The sequence below is a fragment of the Dermacentor variabilis genome, chromosome 4, assembly GCF_050947875.1.
Source record: "Dermacentor variabilis isolate Ectoservices chromosome 4, ASM5094787v1, whole genome shotgun sequence".
Lineage (NCBI taxonomy): Eukaryota > Metazoa > Arthropoda > Arachnida > Ixodida > Ixodidae > Dermacentor > Dermacentor variabilis.
In genome coordinates this window covers 2,358,744-2,384,544 of record NC_134571.1, presented here as the reverse complement: position 1 = coordinate 2,384,544, position 25,801 = coordinate 2,358,744, and the positions used below count along the sequence as shown (strand labels likewise).

The 25,801-nt window shown below is 45.5% G+C and overlaps 1 protein-coding gene across 21 annotated transcripts in view; it reads right to left on the bottom strand.

The window, feature by feature from the left end:
- Positions 1-20,309, bottom strand: part of LOC142578575 (uncharacterized) — a 31,834-nt gene extending 11,525 nt beyond the window's left edge. Inside the window, exons 1-7 of one of the 21 annotated variants that reach the window (XR_012827239.1) lie at positions 18,781-18,982; positions 17,732-17,804; positions 15,873-16,061; positions 13,464-13,600; positions 9,006-9,346; positions 6,396-6,486; positions 442-3,399 (exon numbers count right to left, since the gene is read on the bottom strand). Coding sequence is in view for 3 of the 21 variants with exons in the window: in XM_075687955.1 (XP_075544070.1) it covers positions 8,993-9,056; positions 13,464-13,600; positions 18,781-18,816 (237 nt within the window). In the remaining 18 variants the exon portion in view is untranslated. Of the gene's footprint in view, positions 1-89; positions 3,400-6,395; positions 6,487-8,848; positions 9,347-13,463; positions 13,601-15,872; positions 16,062-16,259; positions 16,431-17,557; positions 18,989-20,149 lie in introns of those variants that run through there. The other 20 variants (XR_012827243.1, XR_012827233.1, XR_012827234.1 and 17 more) reach the window with 20 other exon arrangements.
- Positions 20,310-25,801: the final 5,492 nt, after the last annotated feature.

Here is a 25,801-nt window from a genome sequence, read left to right as displayed (position 1 = left end):
TTTCTTTACTCTAAGTTATTTAGGAATCACTAGGTGTCATTATCTACGTCGTTCATACGTACTTTAGGCAGTAAAAACGGCACACCCACCTGCGAGCTTCTCCGATACCGACGTGTCTGTTATAAGGCGATGATATATATATTATTCTGGACAAATCGGGCGAAGCCAACATGCTAAGCATATAATGTACGATGAGTACCAACTAATGGGATTTTGTTTTGAAATCGAACTAGAACTGAAGCAAATGAAAACGCAGGTTAAGATTACGGTAGAGATTACGGTTACGGTAGTACCCATGTAGTGGTTTCAATACCACTTTTCATCAGGCCTATAAGAAAGTGGCGGTCAGATGCAGCCGTATACCGATAAAGCATGTATTAAATTACAAATATTGCCCTTGCAACGAAGGTCGGCGCAAGCTGGCTGAGAGGGTTTGCTTACCTCCAGAGATGGCGCGTATACAAAGACACACACGTATCGATGCAGGACTTTCTAGAGGCTCCACAAATACTCACAGCATCTATTCAATGAGATTGCGTTATGCATAACGGCACACGAAAGCTTCGAGACTCAGCCACACTCAGCTGCGTCAGTTACGCCAACTTCGAAAAGTAAACAGGAAGCTGCCATGGCACTTTTTTCAGGAAGCAGGTGGCGCTTCATGCATCAGAAACCGAAACAGAAACTAGCAAAGCCAATCTTTCTTTTTTTTTTTTGTAAGCGTTAATCTTGTTCTCAGTGCTCGGAAGTTATAAGTTATTCTATTGGTTTGTTGCAGGGCGTCCGTGTCATTGAAGGATTCAGTCCCAGTTTAAATGGTTTAAATTCTTCAAACAGCTAGTATTTTTTGCACCGCCAGTACACAGAATCGTTTTATAACGATCTTTATTGATAAATCGATATGTGGCCATTGTTTATTGCGTTTTGAAGAGCACTCGCTTAGTCTTTCCAACAGGACGCGTAGGTTCGGCGCTCCGATTTGCATTTAAGGCGAGCTTTTGATAGCCTTACTTTATCCATTTACGCGCTGTAGATGCGTTGTGACGCCTTTCAGTAGTTTGCGACGACGCAGAGTATAACAGCGGAGTCCCGCTGTTTACCTTTAACATGTTAAACGAAGCAAAACCTCGGTAGTGCATCGTAAATTTTTTCTAAACATAATGCAGGCACCACTCGCACCGTTAAAGCATGACTGTTAAGAAGCATTTGCAGCAGCTCATTTGTCACTACGTTGGTGCGAGAATATTGCTCATCTGCCGCTTTACCTTTACTGCTCCGTATTTTTGTGTATCCGGATATTTTAATTTTATGCAAACCACCCCTTCCGTGTGAAAAAGAAAAGAATTTAAGGAAAGGAAGATGCAACAGTTGCAAGGAAGGTGCAACAGTTGTGTGAAATAAATAGTGCTTTACCAACATCTGTAGTGACCTGGTGATCGTGCGCCTTGGGCGAATTCATTTTGTGTAAAAATGTGTTCCGGCTACTTAAAAAGTAAGCGTGACGTTATGGCATCAACTGCTATCTCTCATGTTGAATGAATTTTTGACAATACGTCATGGTCATGGTGCCGAGGCAAAACACAACTGAAAGTCGCCTTGCAACCAAAACGCTGCCTTTCAACATACGACAGGAACACGTAAACAAAACATTACGCTTCAGTATACCTTATTTTTACAGCTATTCTGAGCTATAAAGCTTAGGTAGTTGTGAAAATGAGAGGCAGCTGTGATGGATATAGAAGAGCATAGTATGCTTGCAATACCTAGAAATATTTTAAGGATGAAATTTCAGTACTTGAAAACAGTGCATAAAAGTAGAGCACTGCATGAACACTTTTCCCTGGCCTGACCCGAGCCAGTGCCATGCACTGGTCCACCCTTGTCTAGCTCAGCTAGGTTTGTCCTGTTAGCCCTTCAGCCTCAGTGTAGCATGATCCACCTCTCTGTTGTTATGAAGATGCCAACTGCATACGTATTTGCTAGATACAAATCTTGCTAAGCAGTTTTCCACTTGCATTGCTGCCGATAAGTGGCAAAAAAAAATAATTTTTTTTTTAATTTTTGGCAGCAGTGAATAATTTGCCACCTTGCATTACTTTAGCTGTGGTCATAGTAATGCAAGCACAAAAAAAATTAGAAAATTTCTCAGAGCAATGAAATTAATTGACATGGAAGGAAATAAATTATGGATATGCATTCACCAATTATGTTGCACGTTAAGGTGTAGTCCAACCGACTAATGATTTCCATTTAATTTCTTTATTCATTGTTCAAGCAAGTTGAATGAAGTTGTGTAATTCATTGCATAATTACATCAGCATGAATGAATTCTTGATTGAAAGTTTTCTTCAATAAATACTTGAAGGGGGGATGCTGCGAAATTTCTCATTGGTGAAGGGGATTTGAAAAACAGAAAAGAATGTAATGTCTCACCACAATGTCGATGGGATTGGTGGATGAACAGGCGACCAGAGTGTGGTGGCTCCGGTTTGAAGAGGGAAGGCAGGCGGCGGCAGATGGTGATGGCGTTCTGGCCAGGCAGCTGGGCGTAGAACTCGGGCCCATAGCCCGACTGCTCTCGTTCTGCTCATGGGCGCAGAAACTCGCCGGTTTCGAGCAGCCGTTCACGATCGGGTAGAGTGGTGAAGCCCAGGAACGGGTTGGCAGGAGGTCCCAGTTGGGTGAAGTCCTGGTGGCTCGGGTCCGCAACCTGCCGGTCGGTCTTGAACTCCCAGTCCGGTAACCGACCTTCTCTTGGCGTCGCTTCCTAGAACTCTCCCTTCTGCCAGCGCACCTCGCTTTTCTGCTGCTCTCGTCGATTTTTCGTTTCCTGATTGGCCCCTGGAAGCTCTGTGTTTTCTTCTGATTGGATGCATTTTCATTTTTTTTTTCTTGTGCTGCGTGCTCACGTGCCGGACGCTCTTCAACGTTGTCTTCCATCCAGTACGGAATTCGCCTCTGCGCGCACATTCTTTCTCGTCTGCTTATTGTCTCTCTCCATCTGCTGCACAGTGTCACACACTACACACCACACTATGTAGTACAGACATTCATATTATTACGATCTCATCGAGAGATGCTCAAGAGATGAGCCGCCGCGAGGAAGAGATGAAGTGTGTCTGGGCTCATGGCGTGAGCGAGTGTCGGCCTGGCTGTCTGGCTCCAGTGTAAATAGCATGTCAATAGCCTCTTTCATCTGTGTATTTCGTCTGTGTCTGTGCAACATTCTGGTGGAGGTTAGCGATCCCCGTCCTCGTCACGGCACTCCAAAGTGGTCGGTACATCGAGCTTGTCACCGTACCTCCCATTGACGAGACCGCATCTGCAATGGCTTCAGCTTGTCCGACTGCTCTTATCGTCATGGTTGCCCAACATCGTGACCCTGGTCTCTTCTGTGGCCTGGAGGGACAGGACGTTGATGATTGGCTCAAGCTCTATGAATGCGCCAGTGCTAATAACAGGTGAAATCCAACAATTATGCTTGCTAATGTAATCTTTTATCTCGGTGGCACCCCACGCATGCGACTCTGAACGCATGACGAGATAATAAGCTGGGACAGTTTCAAAGTAAAGCTACGAGAACTGTTTAGCGACCCCTTTGGGTGCAAGGTTGCCGCGAGAAAGGCTCTTGCGCCTCGTGACCAGACATCTACAGAGCCATACGTTTGATACATCCTAGACGTCTCGGCTCTTTGCCACAAAGCCCACCATACTATGTCTGAAGCAGACAAGGTGGCTAAAAGGCATCGCCTACGACGCTTTCAATTTTCTTGTTTTCGGCAACGTCTTTCCTATCGGCGCCATGACAAATTAATACCGTCGCCTTGAACAAGCTAAGAGCCGCCGTATCACACACCACATCACGCAGCTACCCAACACTGCTGCTACGTCGACATGTGAGGGTCGACCACATCAGGCGACCACCTGTGATGACCGAACCCGTATTGTTCGCCGCCAGCTCGAGGCCACCTGTTGGCCAGCCTTCTCTGCAACACCTCCCGACCCGCCAGCAACCACAATTGCCAGGATTCAGGCCGTCGTCAGACAGGAATTTGAGAACATGGGTCTGAACTCCGTGTGTTGTACGTCTCAACCCAGCGTTCCCCCGTTCTCTAGCGGCCCTCCTCATCCCCGGCACTCTTTTTCTGCCACATATCGCAACCCGTCCAAATGGCGTACCCCTGATGACAAGCCGATCTGCTTCCACTGCTGTCGCATCGACCACGTCGCTTGTCACTGCCGCAACCAATGGCCACCACCTCCTCGGACATACGCCTGCGCTTATTCCTGCACCTTTGGACCTACTGTTCCCTATGCCACCCGCCTAGAACCCACTGCCGCTGATGCCCCACCTCCGAACCTTCGCTACAGCCACTCGCCCTCATCTCAATGCCATTAGTCTCGTACACCCAAGGTCCGTCGCTTCTCCTCGCCGCCTATTGCCTCCTGGATGCAGCCAAAAAACTAGGCACCACAGCTTCTGGAGGTGAAGCTGTGTTGTCGACCCTGCCCTCAAATTCTCTGCTCATGTTACCTACGAACCAAAACTTTCTTGACGTTGACGGGTATCCTGTGTTACGTTCGACCAGCAGGTGCTGGCGATCTTCGAGGAAGGGACCGACGGAAAGGCGCCACCAGGTCTGCTGTGACGACTCGCTTTGAAAGGACGACCAGACATCAGTCCCCAGCCCATCGGCGCTACCATGGCTGTGGCGGCGACTGGTTTTGTAAGGAGGACAATGCGCCTCGTTTCCAACGGAAGGGTGCCGAGATGGCTAGACACAGTGGACGGAGCAAGTATTGTTAGTGTGTTCACCGTCAAGGTCTGCTTGGAGCAGGGGAGCTCCTGGAAGATATTTTGTGGTGCCGTATCAGGCAGCTTAGAACCCGTCTCGCGCATCAATCAATGGACAGATGCGGCGGCCACTGACTGCAGGGTCAACTCTGGAATAAAGAGGCGCTTGCTCGGGTCAAGCACAGTGTCTGCGAAAACCCTCTCACCTTGGTGTGGTCAGTGCAACCTGTGCAGAAGTGAGTGCATAAACCCTCCCCCTCAAAGGCGGGTTGGTTACGATGACTTTGGACGCTCCGAATTAGTCGGCGGTGAACTGCCGTTTTCCCTCACCTAGGGATTTCGGGAGGACAGTGTATTTAAGGAGCCGTTGGCGGCTCCTCAGGGTGCATTCCTTTTTCAGTCATGTTAGACTGATGAACTGTCACATTCTCATGCAGATACTGTAAATAAATCCCAGATTCCTCATTCTTGATGAGAACAAGTCTCTCCCTTCAACAACGTCCTCAGCGTGGATAAGTTCGATGACCGCGTGGGCCAGCTACCATCTATTTCATGCCCGACTCCAACCATTACACCTGTCACTGCACTCATCGATGCAGGAGCACATCTTTCTATTATGAGTGCTGCCTTCCGACGACGACTGAAAAAGCACTTCACCCCAGTGTCTGCACACGTTGGTTGCGTTGCGGATGGCGGTACTGTGCCTATCATCAGCATATGTACGGCATGTGTGAGCATCGCCGGCCGCCACACTCCTGTCCTCTTCACCGTGATTGCTCATTGCCCCATGGCCTAATTCTCGGACTCGATTTTCTCTCTGCGCATTCTGCTCTTATTGACTGCTCTGCCCTTTGCCTTGAGTTGCCGATTCTCGTAGAACCTTCCAACGCACCCCAGTGTCGCTTACGCCTCACCTGCTTTATTCGCCTGCCACCGAAGTCAATAGCCTATATTAAACTGTTGTGTTGCCCACCTGTTCTTGATGGCGAGTACCTCGTCACTCCTCTGCCCAACATTCCACCACAGTATGACATCACCGTGCCTCACAGCATTCTGACTGTTACTGCTAACCATACTCGCATGCCTATCTTTAACTTTTGATTGGGAAAGCAAATCCTACTGCAAGGTATTTGCCTTGTCAACGTTGATTGTCTCGGCGACTATCACGTAGCAGCTTTATCAACCGATGGTTCTTCTGAGCTTAGCAAGCCCGTTGCACCAGCCTCGGGCACCGATGCCAACATAAAGAAAATGGTTGCGGTGGACCTGTTCTCTGCGCAGGCTGACAACCTTTGCCACGTATTATCCTCCTACCGAGATATTTTTTACTTCAAACGATCACCCTTTAGGCCAGACGCTCGCGGTCCAGCATCGGATTTCTACTGGCGATGCTACGCCTATTCACCGATGACCATATCAAGTTTCTGCATCGGAACGCCGAGTAATTCTAAGTGAAGTGAACAAAATGCTAGATAAAAACATCGTTAAGCTTTCTTCAAGTCCCTGGGCGTCACCTGTGGTTTTGGTTAAGAAGGACGCCACGTGGCGCTTCTGTGTAGACTACCGTCATCTGAACAAAATTACTAAGAAGGAAGTCTACCTGCTCCCAAATATAGACGATGTCCTTCACTGCCTCCATGGTTCCAGCTATTTCTCTTCTATTGATCTTCGTTCTGGATATTGGCAGATTTCTGTTGGCGATATGGACAGAAAAAATACGCTCAATCAGCTTGGTAAGTTTAAAAAAGTAGGGTACGCTGTTCACTCCATAGAGAAATGTTTTGCGTTCCTGGTTCACTGGCCTTGAAACGAAATTGCCCTCACTGTGCAGCACTATAACATGGTTGAACTTCAAAAGTTCCTCTCATAAGAATGCAAAGAAGCTCCCCAGAAGGACGGGTGCAGTTGTCTAATGTGGCTATCACTAATATTACCCACAGTCAAGATTCTATGGCACATATGTTTCTTTGATTAACAAGGCCAACGTAAAAGCAAGATGTGTGTTTTTACACCATAGATCAGCAGCACATAACCTCCACCTTAAATGTGATTGTTCACCTAAATCTGCCTGCATTTGGAAAGTTAGTGCAAACATTAAAATTAAATTAAATTGTGGGGTTTTACGTGCCAAAACCACTTTCTGATTATGAGGCATGCCGTAGTGGAGGACTTTGGAAATTTCGACCACCTGGGGTTCTTTAACGTGCACCTAAATCTAAGTACACGGGTGTTTTCGCATTTCGCCCCCATCGAAATGCGGCCGCCGTGGCCGGGATTCGATCCCGCTACCTCGTGCTCAGCAGCTTAACACCATAGCCACTGAGCAACCACGGCGGGTAGTGCAACCTTCTGTGCTGTTGGCACCCAATTTCAAAGTGTTTGCCCAGCCCTGTGCACTGTAACTTGATGGTTCCAAATTGCTGGTTTTTAGGCCCTTGCCCAACTGGTTTGTTGAAATAGATGTTAAAACGAATGACAGCTACAATTTCCTGGACACTTATCAATGAGATTCCGCTGTAATTTCAGCGGTGCTCACAGCAACAACAGATTTGGTGAAGTAAGGGACAGGCAGAGTGTTAAAGAGAACTGTGAAATCCATCAAACGGATATGTTGAGCTAACAATGTGGACTGATTGTATAAAGCGAGCAAGCTGCCGAGAATTGCTAAGCTTGATGTGCAGACCTCATTTCTTAGGCAAATAAACTGTGCAATGTCTTGTTTTATTATTGATGACTGCTCTGCCAGTCTGCCTGAGTTGTCATTTTTTTGTATCTATCATAAAGCAGGCACTTTCATGTTTTTGTAATTGTGTGACACAGAGTCATTTGTTTCTTACAGCTGTCATCTTCTCAGAAGCAGGTACTCATGCTTGGAGACCTGGAGAGCACAAGCTGCAGCATGTATGCCGAAATAAACAGCCTATTTCAAATAGAACCAATGTAAGGCAAAGCCCCTTTTTTGCTGTACTGTGCTTGCAAATTGCAAAGCAATGATAAGACACAATGTAGAAAGAAACATTTTCTTTTATTTGGCGGACATTAGAGTGGCATCAAAAAAAAAAAAATATTGAGCAGCCCCAAATCAGTCACTACACTAAGCAGCTCCACTACAATTCACATGACCTAGGAATCCCAGCCATAAAACCGAATGATTATTCGTATAAGTGACGATCAAGATCATTCTTCACTTGAATGCCACGGAGCGCTGTTCAGTAACAGCAGTGAGTTTGTGTCCCTGCAAGCTGGAATATTAATTCGTGTTTTGGTTATTGGTGACATAACGAAATTTATAGTTTTCTGGCCCATCAGATGTTTGAATCGGAAATAACTTCGCCAAAGATGTACACCTTGTCAGCGGTACATGCAGGATGATTTGCGTTGGCCAGAGACTTTTGAGTGGGACTTCGGTATCAATGGAGGTATAATGTGTGTGTGCATGCTTCAGTACAAGGGAGATTGGAGGCAGCATCAAGGCAACCTATAGGCACTGCGTGAAAAATCTTGAAAGCTATGCTATTTGCTAATGCCCTTCTGCCCTCTGCACTTGATAGAATACTTTCCAGGTTTAATTTCAATCAGAAAAGAAATTTAGTATTTTCTGATGCTACCTTGACATGCAAACAAGTTTTTGTCATGTAGGAGGAGGGGTTAGGTTAAACTACAACACAATTTATCTAAAAGTTTTTCAGCGTCCTATTTCATGTGTGGTACACTTTCTTTAATTTGGCTTGCTGACCTGGCAGTCGCTTAGTCTTGGGCCAGGGATGACTGGATGGGAGAAGACAATGAGGTGTACTGTTCATTGTTTAATAGGCGCTTGTGTACTATAACATGTAAAAATAAAAAAAACGAGTGATATTTTTATGCTTTAAGCATTTTGCAGAGTGAAGTAAAGTTATAACGATTTTTTTTTTCTCTAAGAGATGAGAGAAGATGGTGTTGCTTGCTCATGATGTTGCTGGGATACCCTAGTACCTAACTCATAACTCTTTAGTGAAGTGAAGATCACCAGGTAGAAACCACATCAATTTGTAAGAGTTATGAATCTTCAGCATGAAAGTAAAATAGTGCTTTATTTTATTGGATACGTTCCCCTTTTGGAAAGTTCTGTGAACAAAATGAAAATTTGCAAAAGGAACAAATAAGAATTTGGAACAAGCATGCTATCAACACAACTAATGCAAAAGCAGAATTTAGTCACACTACATACCAATAAGGACAGTGTAGGTGTGAGAACGTTGCTGATACTTTACTTTTCCACCTATGACAAAGGAAAAAGTATACTCCAGTAATTCAAATGAGAACACAATTCTTGTTACACCAGGTGTGGCAAGCCCGGGAGACAGCAAGAGCCGCAGGAGTCCTGGACTAAGGGCGCCTCCCACACAAGCAGAAAGACACCTGCTTTTCCTTTCTTTCTTTTAATAAATGTTTTTCCTTCTCCTCCTCTTCCTTATAATATTCTTTAATACAATGGTTTACCTGACTTGGAGGCAGTTTTATCTTGGGAGCTCCTATCTGAATACATGGGAACAGAGAAATAGTTTTTCTCTGAAGCCAGCAGCAGAATTCGATGAGGTTGGTTACATGTAAAAAAAAAAAAAAGCTGAAATGTAGAGACTGTTTTAGGGGGCAATTTTTTGTGGCAGGAAATTTTGAAAATTGTGAAATTAAAAAGACTTCCGTATGAAGTTTACAACTTGATACAAAAGCTATGAAATTGTAAACTTTGTGCTTATATTTGTAAGCTTACTGACTCTCAGCAATTTTTCCTAAATATTCAAGGTCCTAAATCAAAATTATGCAGCCTAGAATGACTAAAATTTAACTTTTTCTCTCAAATGCAACAAATTTCATTGAAATTATTCCAGTAGTCTCAAAAGCATTTCTGCATTTTACATGTATTTGAATGAAGAGATTAGAGTTGGCACTGAACTAGAGCATCCTCCTCAAGGTAAGCACATCATTTCTGGCCGTAAGGCCAGTTATCAGTCGACACTCTACACTATAAAAGAGAATTGCCTTTTTTTACACTTTTCCAGCAATTCCAACTTAGTAGCATGCTTAACTGAATGCAGCTAGGAAGAAGGAAATTTGACAATTTTTAGTTTATGTGCAGAATTAATGCATTTGTATGTCACTGAATTTTGGCCTTCATGAGCATTCATATCCTTGAATTTTCTTTCAATGTTGAATCGAACATTTTGTACAATACCTGAAGCAGCCATCAGGCCACCAAGCAACGTAAGGGCAAATAAGAGCTTCATGTGGAAGCACTTAAAAGGTCTGCTCAATTCATCTGCACAACTGTGAACCAGTTAACGGAGGTTCACGAGAAGTTCAGAAATTGTGCAGCTTGTTTCTGCGGTGCAGGCACAGCGCAACAGTCGAAACAAATGCCAAGGTGCAGATGCGGTGCAGGCGTTATGTTATGCCCGATTAATGTGCACAGAGTGCGTACATTTGAAAGATTGTGAACTACAAGAATTATCAGCTTGTGGGCCTAACTACAAACCACACTTGTAGACACATCAGACGTGTGTAAGCGGGCTTTTAATGGTGCTTGCACCCATGTGCTGGATTGTCTTCTGCACTGCTGCGTCGCACCTGTACGCCTGCACCAAGTCGGCACCGACAGCGGAGTAGGTGCAGCAAAATCATGAACCAGCCCTGCACCTTTTGAAACGAACGGAGTGGTTCAGCGGGTGCCATTGCTGCACCACTGGAACGAATGGCAGGGTGCAACACCTTGTGAACTGGTTCAGGCGGTGCAGGCGAATTGAACGCACCTAAAGTAAAGCACATTCAGGGGTGCTATAACATAAAATGATTTCAAACTGTTTTGATTCCAATCTCCTGACATCAAATTTATGTAACCACCGGCGCAAGCATCGGGCAGTGACTTGCAGCGTGGTCTGAGCAACCCAACCAAACACTCTCCTCGTTTATAGGAGGTCACCTTTGTTCACTTCCAAAACCAATAACATTGCCTACACTCAGCGGTTTTTCTTATCTAATTAGCTGACAAGAGGCGAGGTGTACGGTCTAGTGGAGAGGGTTTCGATGGGGCCGAGCCAGCACAGTGAAAATAGATAACCGCATGAAGAGGGTGGTGCTGGCTTCTCCGAATGGTCCGCTTCACCTTATTTAGCTTGCGGTGGCTGGTCGAAAATCGCGGCGGCTTGCAACAGAAGGATAAGAATGCCGCTAAAACAAATCCTCAGCAAGGAAGAGTTGGCAGAGCGATGCTGTATACATGCCGCAAGGGCTCGATAACGTTTTACTGCCGTGCAAAAAGGTTTATAATGTACAAATAAATACATGCTGACCGGCAGGTGTGAGTAGCGAGGGCCTGAGCAATCGGCGGGCAGCCATCTTCTATTCCTTTCAGAACGGGGCAGTCTCTGGCTATTCAGAAAAATTTTCAGTTTTGTTCAGCATATTAATGCATTTTTTTTCCACGTACACGTCACTTTGATGCAGTCAGTTTTTGTGGTTTTGTGAGGTCGCGTGACAGACAGGCGAGGTGGGTGTTACCCAAAAACATTGAACCAATAGCAGAGGGCCAATGGTGAAAAGGCGTTGAATCAGGAATAATTATTTTTCTTTTGTGCAGTTTAATCATTCATACTCAGTGTGTACATGTATAGCAGATGGAGAGCCATCACGGTTTTCGTGACAGACGGGTGAAGTTTGGAGTGGCCTGAAAAAGTTTTGACCAATCGTGGTGGGCTGATTGCAGAATTGGAATAGAAAAGTTTGGAATCATTTTATGTTATAGCATCCCAGGATTCTACAGGGGGCCATAGAATGTAGGCTTCCATGCAAAGATGGCCAACCTCACAAGGTTCACACGGCTGACGTAATGAAGTCAACCTAAGCTGATCTCAACCTCCCTAAGTGATGCGACATTGGTTGGCTGTTAAAATTTTTTAGCTATGGCAGTGGCAACCTCATGGACAAATTTGAGGTTGACTGAGGTCGAATGCTCGGTGAGGTTATATTTCACAGCAGCTGATGTGCACATTTCCACCTCATGAATAAATATGTGGAAAGTTTTATGATTTTACTGATATGAAGGGGTAAATATTTATGATAATAATACAATAGCCCCAGGCAGGAATCTGGAAGTGGGCCTCACCCCAAGTCACCTGAGGCTTTGTTTTCAATTTGTATAGACAGCTCTCGTCACATATGAACCATAGGTGTACATTTCTTTTGCTTTACTTCAGATGTGTGACACCACCGCAGTTGGATATCTTACATCGGCCTGTATCCTCTGACCTTACTTTTAAAAGACAGTGAGTCACATGCCAAACTTCTTCCTCGTCTGCTCTGAACTAACAAATGACAGTTGTTGCCTCTCATTCAGTGTTGGCCAAAGACACCTAGCCAGAAACTTGGTACTGAATAATGAAACTACGCAAGACAAACATTCTTTTTTCTGGTATGTTGCCTGTAGGCAACAATTGTCAATAAAGGGTTAATGAGAAATAAATTAAAAACTGAAATACAGTAGAACCTCATTGATACGATCTTCACAGGAACTGGAAAATAAAGTGTACCATAGGAAAATCATATCATCCAACATATTATCCAACCAAATCGGATTTTCAAGAAAAAAAAAAAAACTTAACATTTCGAAAAACGTATTAAGCAGAATCGTATCGAGGTTCCACTGTATAAAAAAACGACACTGAAATTGGCTGTAGAAAAGTCAGTACTACTAATTACTAACTGCGCTCTGAAGCTTGTCACAATTTTTTCTAGAGTTTAGAAGTCTAGGACCTTGATTTAACGCAAGAAATGAATAGTCAAAAATATCATGTAAGTACCCCTTTAAAGTTCAACATCTTGAGACGTATTTCTGCACATTGAGATGTAATATTTACCAAAGCCATAAGACTCTTAACAAAGCATGTTTCACAGTCTTGCAGGCAAACCGAACATTTACAGTGGTGCACCTTCAAATGGTGCAGTCAATTCTATAGACCTAATGCTTGCATCTTGCACACCTGCTCAAGCCAGAGGCAGGAAATTAGGAAAACCTCCAAAACACTTCAATTATCTCTTTCTGAAAGAGAGAAGTATGTTTTATCCAGCAATTCTTGACATGGCCAGACTAGTCAAAAGGTAAATTGACAACTATGTTCCTCACAAAGGCCTGATTCACACAGGTGTTATCGGCCCCATCACGGTACATGCGTCTGTCAGGACAGAGCATTTCCTTGCCGATTTCTCTGCAGAAACAAGACGCTATCGACATTTGCTGATGCTATAAACATCATCAGTATCCTGTGTTAGAGGAGAAAATGGTGTGAAAACCCTCTATTTTCACAGATACAGGTTCCGTAACATTTGGTGCCGAGACATGACAGGATGGGTCAAATGTGTGAACCAGAATTAACTTACAATGGCACTTGAACATAAGATAAGTTAGAGAAACATTGCTGTAAACAGATGGCAACACAGGTGAAAAGTTTTAGATAATGATGCCAAAGGACAGACACCATTGCTTGTAATGCTTCAATAGAAGCACAAGGTGAGATTTTCAAGATCATAAGCTGGAATCTAAACCATGCAAGGCAAGCAAAGCCCACCTGCCAACTGTGTTCACAGCAGCCTACACATATTGTCAACCCACGTGACGTTTCTGTGGCCAACATACCATGGCGGTTGTGCCAGGATGACTGTGGATGCAGATGGCAACGTGGCCAAAGCATTCTCGCCTTGAGCTAGCATTGCAGATGCAGCCAAGGAGCACCTACTGCATAAATCAGTCTTGCGTCTGGAAGCGTCCGCAACCTCCATGAAAGTGTTACAGAGGAAAAGAGATGCACCAAATATATTTACTGAATATTTACAAAAACTGTAGCAGCTGACAAGATAGTAGTTAGCACGCAAAATCCAAAAGTGTTCCCCTTTTCATCAGCCTTTTAAAATATGCTCTCTAGATCACTAGACTTTATCTAAAGTAGGAACAATAGATCGATCCTCTTCAAAAAAAGACAATACAGCACTGACATGGGTACTCGCATGAACGAGCCCACTTCATGTGTCGACCACTCGAATCTGTTTTAAACACAGGCCTATTTCCAAAGCTCCAACTGCAGTGCACTTGCTTTTATGAGATATGTAAATTAATTTGGGCTAGTTGATGGGTCTTAAACGAATGCACAAATATAGATGGAAGTGACAATGTGGACAGAACTGTCTTCCAACTGTTTCTATTAGAGCATAACCTCCCTATAGCAAAGCAACATATAGGGAACTGACAGTTACAGTGAAAAAGTGCCAGTCCTGATTACACTCCGTTAGGCATTCACATATTTTTCAATGATATCCCATTCATACACTGCGTGCACAAGAGACTATTTAAATATGACAAGCCTTTGGTGTAACTTAGAATGATCAGGGGTTCCCTGCAGTGCGATTAGGTGACAAGTTTGGTTCAGTACATATTGATTGGTTTCATTGCATGGTATTTATATAATTGTTACTTTTACAAAATATTTCGCCTACTGCCTAATGCGAAATTTGAGTGCAGATCTATACAGGTTTCCATTTCGCAATATATTGGCTAGCATGGACAATCTATCTCGTGTGGCACTTCGCAAACAAAGCAAGGTGTGGTGCAACTGCGTTGCTAATTGGAAGACCACGAGAGCAGCACATGGGTGATGCGTGGGCGCAATTCACAGCAGCTGCCGCAGACAGACCTCTGCTCATGCAGTGCTTTGTTTCCTTACAGATGATGCGCACTAGTGTGGTATAATGGCTTCCAAGATTTTCCTTCCTAGGAAACATCTAATGAAGCAATAGCTCCTAAGAAGGCCACTATCCAAGATAATCAAGAAAGGAATAGAGAAAAATGTCACAGAAAATCACATCAAACTAGGTCAGAGCATCAAAAATTGACTAACATTCTAGGCCTTGCCCTTGGAAAAAGTCTTGCAGCAAGGTTAATTGAGCACAAATTATATGCAGGTATTCTATGGAGTGATGTCAAAGCTCAAACACTGAGCTCTGCTCTTCTGCAGGACCTTGGTGATGCACATTTTAAATACCATTCTTCTGGCTACTATGGTTTCCAGGAAAATTGGTCATCCTTAAGAGGACAGGACACCACCATAGTACATTTTCAGGCATATTACTTGCGCTAGCAGGCAAAACAATTAAGGTATACTGACAATGAACATTTGCAGCAGGACGCAATAGCAATGACAGTATTTGGCAGGATGTTTAGACAACAGACTAAAAAGAGTGGACTGGAGGTGAAAGCAGTTCTTTTGGTGAAGTATTTAGCTCGGCTTTAAACAGTGCATTGCTTGCATATAGGGTAACATACTTGTCATGTGCAAGTTTGTAACAGTGTACTTATGATGGAAAATTCTGATCAAAACCACACAGTGGCATGGTGAGGCCAGTGGACAACACAGTGGTTTTAAAGCATTGTTTCATGCTGAGTACTAAGTAGCAAGTTCGGTATTCCCACACAGCAGCCAGGTTAATGAGATCAAAAATGAGAATAAAATGTCAAACCAAGTGACAAAGCATGAAGCAAGACCTATAAAGTTTCAAAGTTCTTTGACTCGTGTGTGCACCTTGTTGGCAAATGTGTGAACTTTCGACGCAGAAAAAATGTTGTCATAGGAAACAACTTGTCAAAGATAATCACTTGTTTATCAACAAAGCGAGATTTTATCACACAAGAGTTGAAAAATCGCTGCTTAAAAAATTAGAAACACCAGTAATTTTGACCTTCTCTTACATTGAACACCCTGTGATTAAACTGTCTATGGCATCTCTAGCATGTTGTGCAGACCAACACCTAGGCAAGAGACAATGCCAGCAACTGCTGCAGAATAGGCAAAAGCAGAGAAAACAGTAATGGCACGAAACAGGCTGTAGCATTACAAAAAGAAAATGCACAAGTTTGATGACAAATGATAAAAAAAATACAATTCAGAGCCCTTCCACTATGTGAAGATGGAAGACCAGCTGAAGCTGTACTTGTTGACAAGTATATTGAGTTATATATGGTTAATTGCTATATTGATTAAATAAAGAAACATACACACAACTTCGTTATCTTTGATCTTCTATTTACTTTGTCACCATGGTAACCATTGCTTTGTGGTCACTGTGATATACTGCAATTGGTCGCCGATGCTTTCGTGCCCACTCCCGCTTCTGTTTGCAAAGGTGATCCTCACGGGCACGCTGTTCTTCATCGGTCACAGAGCAGCTAGCCGACATTACGGATCTGCAGACAAGGCGGGTCTGGCTATAGCAACTGCCCGTTGCCTTCACGCTGTTGCTCACACTGGTGCTCTTAACATGCACATTGTTGTTCTTCAGTACGAACTAGACGCGTCCTGGCCATAGCAGGACCAAAGTAAAACTGCTGATAACGTCGCTAGAGCGATGTCGACTTCACAAGAAAACGAGGCACAGACATTGGTGGGTACACAATGACGTTTTATTATTCTGCCATGCACTCCGGAGCCACTGAGCACTGCTGGCGCACAGCAGGCTACTGTGGATTCAATTTTGTCGACGCAACTTTTTTCTACACACCCTGTCGATGTATGCACTATTGGTCATGGTCAGAACCTAGCCATATACAGCTTCTCTGTAAAAATAGCAGGGGAAACAGAAGCAGACACGTTCAATGCATCACAAAGGAATGCAGCAGGCAAAAAGATGCGGTTTCTGCAGCACAAGCCATGACCTTGTACAGCTTGTGGCAAAAAAATGCAGCACAAGCAGATAGCTCAATCACTTCGCAGTTGTTCTAGCCTTGTGAACTGGAGCAACTGGCTTTCCTGTCCAGGAAGCATGGGCAACGACACTGCACACATGTTGGTAATATCAAGCTTTGATGCAGACATAGTAACGTGTGGTGAGGAATTAAGTAATCTTTGTTTCCACTTCTGCATGAATTTTGTGGAAGTGCTGGAGGGTCAAGGTTTTATACAGCTATTAATTTATGTATGTGGTCTAATAAACCATTGCAAAGTGAATGTGTGGCATCAGCAACAGATAGCCAGGCACTATCACAAAAAGAAGCAAAATAATGCCAGGTTGTTGAAAGTTGCAGGTTCTGGAGGAGAGATAGAAAAGGACAAGACTGAAGGCATGCACGGTATGTTGAGCAAGAAGCGGACAGAAAGAGTACAAGGAAACGCATGAAGGAGAACAGTCTGACAGTGTGTGAAGGCAGGAGCATCACATTAAAAAAAATTGGAAGAAAGTAGCAAATGAACGGGGGATCAGATGCCAAGGAGCAAGCATTTTCTGCTAGAAATGTTATTGCTGTTGTGCCTTAGCCCTGGTGCTGCAAATGGAAGGTGGAAGAAACAAGTACAGTACAAGTTGAGAAAGCGTTGTGGCAAGAGTGAGTGGCATTAGATCGGTGCCTCATCAAAATGATAGAATTTGCAGTGCTCATCTGCACTCAACAAAGTGTGGTAACCTGTGTTGCTGGAAGTGTGTAAACTATCTCGAGATGAAATGTACAATCAGCCAGCTCTTCCAGATTCAGAAAAGACTTAAGACCAGAGGAAAATTTCAAAAATTACAAGACGGCAACCTGATTTGATAAATCATATTTTGGATGTTTCCAGTAGAAGCACTTGCACCAACGGAAACTAAGCTGCATTAAAGGTTGGACTTCAGAAAGTGCATCAACACTACACCAACGATAAATGCAATTCCACTACATGGATGACTTGCCTTGTATGAAAACATTGTTTTCACCTTTTGCTCTCCTGTTCGCCACGTAAGCATTGCGGATTAAGACGAAGTCTCACTGTTTGGTGCAATGCATTTGTCACTGGCTGACCACAAATAATCGCTGTCAATGTAGTCTAATGAGCATTAAAAAGTTCTCTTCAGCTCCTACTTTGTGACTAATGAGCCGGCTGTGCTTACATAGGTACGGATCCACCTCCAGAGGGTCACCACTGAATTGCATCTTTTTTTTTCTTTACAGGAGCGTGGAGACCTGCATTAATAGTGTTTTTTCACTGACAGCACATATGTTACCGGGCTTTTTATTAATCTTTTAAATCACCCACACTGGCGTACGTTATCCTCTTCATTTAGTATAGAGGGGTAAACATCGACAAAATGATGCAGCTCAAATAGGTTGAACGTGTATGCGTTTTCTATCCGCAGTGACGGACAAGATGGCTCGAGCGTTGCATAATGCCGTTTGCCTAAAGCCAGCTTCGCTGCACGGCACCAGTGTCGCGCAATGAAGCATGCGCATTGTATTGCGGCAAAGTATACCAAGAGTGGAAAGCGGCCACTGTGATATACGTGCCCACTTGCCGTCACGTCTCCTGCCGCAGTACAAGCACGGAGACGCCGAACAAGTGTACTGGCAGGCATTCAGAGTATTTCGCATGCGGTTGTAGCGATCTGAGCCCTTGTTTCGTCCACATAGAGCGCCCCTTATATGAGCTAGACATTGTAACAGCCGGGATTATGTACTAGCCAATATCAGTGTTACTGTACAGCTTTCACAAAGGTCTACTGCTATGAAGTTGCATGACGACCATTTTTCTTTAGCATACATTTCTTCCGTATTCATCCGCAGGGCGTAGTGTTTTGCCAGTGTGGCTGTACAGCTCTCACAACGATCTACGGCTCGATCGCATGGCGACGCAAGTACACACATACACATACAGAGTACAAAATTTCCATTCCCACGAATCTCCAAGTGTGTTGTATGCTCAGTTACATTAAGAACTAATGCATCGGCACGGCAGTTAATTCATAAACTGTTTCCGTTCCCGCGATTCCCCTGAAGTGCGTGGTATGCTGACCTTGATCAACGACACTAATGAACAATGCATCGGCACGACGTAATACTTTGCCACTAAAGTCATTCGAGAAGACACCTCACTTCCAAACGTATCCCCTGCGACTACAAAATTTAATATGCTGCCGTTGCAACAAAATAGCAACAAACTCACCTCGGACGCGGCTTTCTGGTCTTGCCGCCTACGCATCCTGTCGATTCTGTGCTGCAAGCTCGGCTAGGGACAAACGGAGCTAACAGCTTTCTTCCCCGTAGTACCTAGGCGAAGAGAAATTTTGAGCACCAAAAGTCCCCACATTTCTCTCTCGCAACTACTGCTCCTCGCGCGTGCGCAGAAAGAGCGGTGAAATCCAATTTCGATGTGCTCGTTACAACCAGGCCCCGCACACTCTCAAGTTCAACAAATGGCCACAGAGGGCGAAAAATCAATCTAGGCGCGTTTCAGCGTAAGCGCGCAAGTGGAGCTACTGTAATTTGGTCGAATACTTTAATTTGTGCTTTCTCTGCTAGGGGCGCTGAACATGCTGAATTTTTTAATTTACACAAACCATTGACATGAACAATCGAGGTGTCTAAGGATGCTTTTTAACCTTTTTAATTTGATTGTTGAAGCTACTTTTTAGTCACAGCGTCAAGGTTTTTGTACTTGATTAACCACCGACAGCCTATTGGTATCGATGTGTTTCCTGGCCGTTGGCGTTCGAATACTACGGCGGTAAAACATTTTCGAAAGCATGCTGGTTTCGTCTGCGAGTCATTACACAGACTTGCTGTAAATATACTCTTGGCAAAAAATAGTGCCTCATTTTGTTTAGGCGTTGATTGTCATAATGAATGCGGCGGAGGTTGACGGAATACGCTTGAAGGTACGTTTTTATGCCGTTGATCTCCATAACACCGCAAGTACGCAAACCGATGTCACCGAACACCCGATGCATCATTGTGTGTTCTCCGTCATCGCTTGTTTGCTGTACGCCTACTAATTCTTCACTTCTTCTTCAAGTGTTGTATCCTCCTTTTGTCCTTGTTCTCTTGTGCTTCACTTACAGTATGTCGTTCCGTCAGCTGTAATGCGCATTTGCAAAACCAATACGTTTGATAAGACGCAGTGGTTATCATAATTTCACTACACATGTATTAAGCTGGCACATATGGTTCAGATACAGATACCTGTATGCGGACTTGCACGACGTTGATGCGGAGATTAGGATAATTATGACACCCGTGAGGAAGAGGCAGCTGACGGCCGTAAGCTGTTGCGTTCTTTCCGCCAAATTACCCGGCCTGGTAGTGCTCTAAAGATGCTGTATAAAAGTGACACGCGGTGACAGGGAAATTATTATGTTTAGCAGCCGACTGTACGTTCTGTAGCTTAGGTCTTCTTTCTTGTGCGTTTGTGCTACCCTTATTAATGAGCCATTTCTTGACTATGTTCTTGACTATGTAACCGCGTTTGTGTGGATCCGTAGACGTGTGCTTTTTGTTGTACTTGTAAAATGCAAATAAAATATTTTCAAGCTAACTCAATCTTTGGTGTGTGCGTTTATTCCAGTCGAGGCCATCGTGCCACCTGGAAACCGCACTCTGTCAGTAGCCCTACACGAAATGCAACAGCTGGAGCGCGGCGGCACAACTCGGGGTAACGGCGGCGTAATAAACGAAAGACCGCTCGGGATGCCCTTAAAAGTCAGTTCAGAGTGTGCCTTAACTCGATATGACTCAGCGCTACATATATTCTGCTGCGCCTTGATCGTGCTCTCGCGAGTTTGGTTGCTGTGTGGCAAACTTAGCGCCTACATACATATGTAGGCGCTACGTTTGCCACACAGCAACCTAACTGGCGGGAGCACGATCGATGTTTAGCAGCCAGAACCCAGTAGGTACAGCCATAGAGTTTCCTATGGGTACAGCGACCATACTGTGCAAAACGCCGTTTCCGTTTCCTGTTGTACAGCGCCACCTGTGGTCACATACTTTAGTTCACGACGCCACCGGTACGCTTATTTCCGTAGCACTGTGAAAGGTACAGTTTCCCTTCTCTAAATTTGTATAGGTGTTCTGTGGTACAACTCCCATAGAGCCCAGCGGCCCAACGCACTGCAGCGCACCAAGCCACCGGCGTTAATACCTGAAACACACTTCTGGTTTCAGTTTTGTGCGCGCGCGTTTTGAATGCTAGCTGGTACGCGTCACGCCGGCTGCGCTGTGCTTTTAACGCGACAGCGTTAAAAGCTCGTGTCGCAGAAAAGCCGGTGTCGGCGGCGTTGGCCGTGAGTGAAAAATCCCGGAAGGCAATATAAATAAAAACAACTTGCAAGATGGGCTGGGTGGAAATCGAACCAGGGTCTCCGGAGGTAGACGGAGACGCTACCACTCAGCCATGAGTCCGATGTTTCAAATCGCGACAAAAGCGCCTCTAGTGAATGCGGTGTTGCCTTAGAAATACGTGACGTATAAAGTTATACTGCGGTGTATATCGGTAATTATGAGCATGTAAATGACAGAGGTCGCAGTTAAACGAGTAGCGAAGTACGTTTCCGCTACATTTCTTCTGCGCTTGGCGCACACGCAGAGCCATATCTTGCTGCAAACACAGAAGGCCCCCTCCTCGCTATGTGCGGCGCTGCCCCGACAGGTGGCGCGCCACTCAGTCGCTTCCTAATATTCTACTTAGGTAGAATATTAGGGAGCATAGTAGCAAGAGCTTGGTGGCGCAATCCACCGCCCCGTTCCAAAGGGGACGCTCATAACATCCATCCCATCCATCTCCCCTTCGTCTCGTCAAGAGCATGCCGAGCGAACGAGTGGGCGGTGCGAACGGGGTGCGATAACGCTATCGCATTCCACTCTTGAAGGCGGAGCTTAAGCGTCCTCCAATTCTTACCTTTTTTGCTTCTACAGCTCAACCGAGCGCGGTATTCGTGCGAAATCATTTTATTATTAAGTAAATTTAATTGTGAACGATTTTTACAAGCCTCCATCGAATATGCGCCACGTGCAATTTCATAAAGACGCAAGGCGCCTTGTGAAATGAGAAAATGTTCATTTTATTCTATATAAATGCTCGTTGCCCGCGGGCTTTTTGTGCATTCACCCAACGTTGTGGCACCAGGTAAGCAGCAGTAGTTCCCGTAGGAAGCTCCACCAGACGACGCGTCAGCTGAAAAAATTTAATTACAAGCACGTGTCATTTTGGTATTAGCATGCAAGAGTTACGCATGTAGAGGCGAAGCGCACGAAAGTGGTGAATAGGTAGCATTACAAACAAAAGCAGTTCGCTTTTACATACACGGCGTAGAAAATACACGACTCATCCCAAACAATACCGTATATAGCAGGAAAACATTCTATTTCCAAGCATTCCCCTCTTCACGGGCCTTATTTTCTTCACTTTAGTAGCACGAATACACGGGCTACTGCGCGTTTCCAGAACTTGGCTACAACCGACGCGATAGTACATACGCTAGGAATAGGCACGGCCGGACTCGAGCGGCAGCGGCGCGCGTTCTTGTTACGGCCTGCGCAATGGGGGTAGTTGCCGCCTGCGGCCGCAGCTTTGACGGGGCGCTGCAGCCCTGCCCCTCCGCCGGCGCGGAATGTATGCGCGCGTTCGCTGCAGCATCAATTTTGAAAGGTTTTCGGGCTTTTGGGGCTTGTTACTATTGCGCAGCATCAGGCAGCAGTGTGCAGAAATGCTTCATGCTTGACTTTTTCTTTCTAGTATCAGGAAATCAGGCCATACCCAGCTGCTGTGCTGATAAGCTGCGAAATAGCAGCACTATCACCCCGCGACGCAGTTCTGGCTGATACAACTTAATTCTTCTGTTTCAGTAACTGGGGGACTTAAATGTAATGTCTATCACCACTTAGAAAATGCTTTTTTGTGCGTTCCGCCATACGTGGGATGTAATGCAGAGCGGAACTGGATTCTGCAGCAGTTACCGTTACGTCAGGCTCTATAGCTGCCCTCAGGTACTGCGGATGTGAGCGGCACGTGCACCGCCATACGGCAACGATACCGGTAAACGGTAACACTCTGCTCAAACTTTGTAATAAAGGAAGGGAAGCGTTAAAGCTCCCCTTACTAAAGAACACAGAATAAAATGTTTAACAGATATTTTATTTACAGTAAACTAATTTATCAGAGTAGTGCACATCAATGATATCTGACACTATGAGCAAGCTTCCTTAAAATAATATAAATGGCAAAACATCACTAATACATAACTGCTTTTACAATGTAAACACTAAGATATGGATTCACGCCTTTGCCATGAAAATAAGTTCGAATGATGAAACGCGCCTTTCTGTTACAAATGACAACTTGATTATGAAATCTCAAGCACACACGCAGCGGTAACTCTAACTTACGGAACATTAGAGCCTGAAATGTTTCCTTGAAGGCTTGTGTACATAGGTACATGACTTATCATTTTTATCAGTGACCGTTTTCGTGTAATTAATGAGGAGTATTCTTACGAATTTCTCAGCAATTAAGCAGGCCGACCTTCTAGCATGGCTATTATCCACCCCTTCTGGACATATGAGTAGGCACGACCTTTCAAGCTGCGGTTCGAGTATTGTTTGAAACACCTCAAGAACATTTGTCCGCGGCAACTGCTCCACAGCCTTTTCAAAGAAAATCACTATTTTATCCAAAAGGGCTAAGAGTTCTGGCTTTGGATAATAGAGCCCACTTCTGTCTTGGCCCTGCAGAAGCTTGAAAACTGGATCACTCCGATTACTAGTCGTGACAAGCAGAGTGCAGGCATCGCATCCAAATTCAGCGATTAGCTTTGCAATATAACCGCCTACATTATATGCGAGGCCCGAGCATGTTACGGATGGCGCCGGAGCAGCCGAATCCTCTGTCACGTTTTTGAGGTCTTCTAAAAGAGAAAGGTCAAAGTGCACGAAGTCCGTGACGAATAAATTATCGACGCCGGAGTGCCCCAAAACTCGCAAATTCAAGAAAAAAGAGCACGCTGCTGCCTGTAGTCCAGCCGTGATTCAACGTGCTACAGGCGCTACGGGGCAGCGCGCAGGAAAGAGAGGGGTCGGGACTTTAGGAGGGGTAGGGGCGCCGCGCCCTCACGCGGCGAGCGGCGGCGCGAGGCGCTGAGAAATTTTTCCCTTGCTCGCCGGGCGAATGCTCAGGCCGTAACAAGAACGCGCGCCGCTGCCGCTCGAGTCCGGCCGTGGAATAGGAGGTATGCACTGAGCTCGACCCGCGAGGCGGCGACAGTGTCGCTGGGGCAAGCCGCGCCATATTGACGGTCGGGGTGTATCGAAAAAAATGGCAGCGGTCTTACTCGCGCGAACATCTGATCCCTATCTTTTGGCCCGCGGTTCGCCTTGTTTTCTTATCCAGTCGCTGATATACAAGCAGGACGTTTCAGTGTCTCGAGCGCAGTGCTGTTCTATGTATACGAACAGGTCTACGTACAATGTTTACGTATCCGGACAGACTACGCTCCTGCGTGGCCGTGCGTCAACTGAGCTTCGGTGTCGCGGTGAACTGTGCTATGTTCGGATGCAGCACTCACACAAGAAAGAAACTCGGTGATAGGAATATGTTGTTCAGGTTGGGTTCCTCTCGACACGTGGTTATTCCTCTTCTTAACTGCAACCTTAATGTAAAAGAGCACAGCAGCTATGTGCGAGCACGCCTCTGCCAGGCCTGTCTTGCAGGCGCAGTGTGCCGCCAGATCCCCGCCGTTTTATTTTGCGAGAAACCATGGTGCGAGTGGCTTTTCATCGAACAATTGTGATTGACAAACCTGGGAGGGCAAAAAAAAAAAAGGACTGTTTTGGCAAGACCAGAATAATTGACGTAACATAAAAATTGCGAAGGCTGTGTAAAATCAGTGTTTAGTTCTCGGGGAGAGGGGGGGGGGGGTCTTTTTTTTTCATTGAAGCAAATTTAACGCTATCCTTTAACGACGCAAGTGGACAACGCGGTGTAAATTCTGTAATGAAGGCGATCATGTTACGCGAGCACTTTGACGCGCGGCTGCTGCACCCAGCCGTTCGTCAGATTATTGTGGCCTTCCATCGACTTGTAGGATTTCGATTGCTCGCGGGTCGCGAAGCTCGTTGCATTCGCAGTGTAATCCTTGATGTCTGCGACGTCCACGCGAGGCAGTAGTCCGACATCGCGCCGAAGCTGGTCTTTGAGTTAGAGCTGGTCGACACAGTCGCCCGAGCGCACTTCGTTTTCATAATGCGATTTTTCTGGTTCACTCAGCCCACGCAAGTACGTGCTTAGACCCATCGTTGACCTAAGACGTACTACTCGGTAGCCAAGTCTGAAAGGCACATTGAAAAGGTCGTTTGACGGTTCGTGCTTAACGGTGGGTCACTTGGCGACGCAGGCCTGCTCGCGTAGGCAGCGCGAACTTGCGACCGCAGTTATGGCGGCCTCCGCGGATGCCGCTAGCGCTCCTAGCGGATGACGTCATGTGCATACCTCCTATACACAGAGGTGGCCACAACACAGGCTCTCAACCAGACCATGTTGGACGCTCACAGAATTTCTTTTACTCGCACTCATCGCGCGCAGTGATAAAAAGCGCCCCGAGTGTTATGCGACGCGTCTCAGTTTCAGAAAAGTATATTGCGACCGGCGTAAGCCCCAGGAGACTGCCTGTGCAAAGCAAGGCGATGCAGCCCTTTTCTACCGTTGTAGCGAGAGAGCGCAGCGATATATAGCGCCCCGAGTGTTATGCAACGCGTCTCAGTTTCAGATCCAGCGAAAGTCTCGTCCAGCGCGGACTAGCTACAGCGTGCGCAGCGAAAGAAAGCGCTTCGTACCGTCGGAGAACAGGGCCCGCAACAAGCAAGCGATTCGAAACCGCGCGGGTTATGCAGCAACTTTCCGGTACTGTCGGGAGCTGGGAGCCTGCGCTAAAGTATTCTAGGCACTGTACCTGCGCTCGTGTGATGTGGCAACTCTGTGCGCTTCGGAAACGGCGTCGTTGCACCACGACCAGTAGGTCGTGCGTTGCATAGAGTTTCCTACAAAATTACATGTAGGAAACTCTATGGTGCGTTGCACTCGCCACATTTGACGGCGTTTTTCCCCGTCAAATTTGGCTGGCAGTCTGGCAACATTGACCTGCAAAGTCATGGCCTCCTCTATTTTCTCTGTGCCTGCCGGATCAAGGAGCGAACAT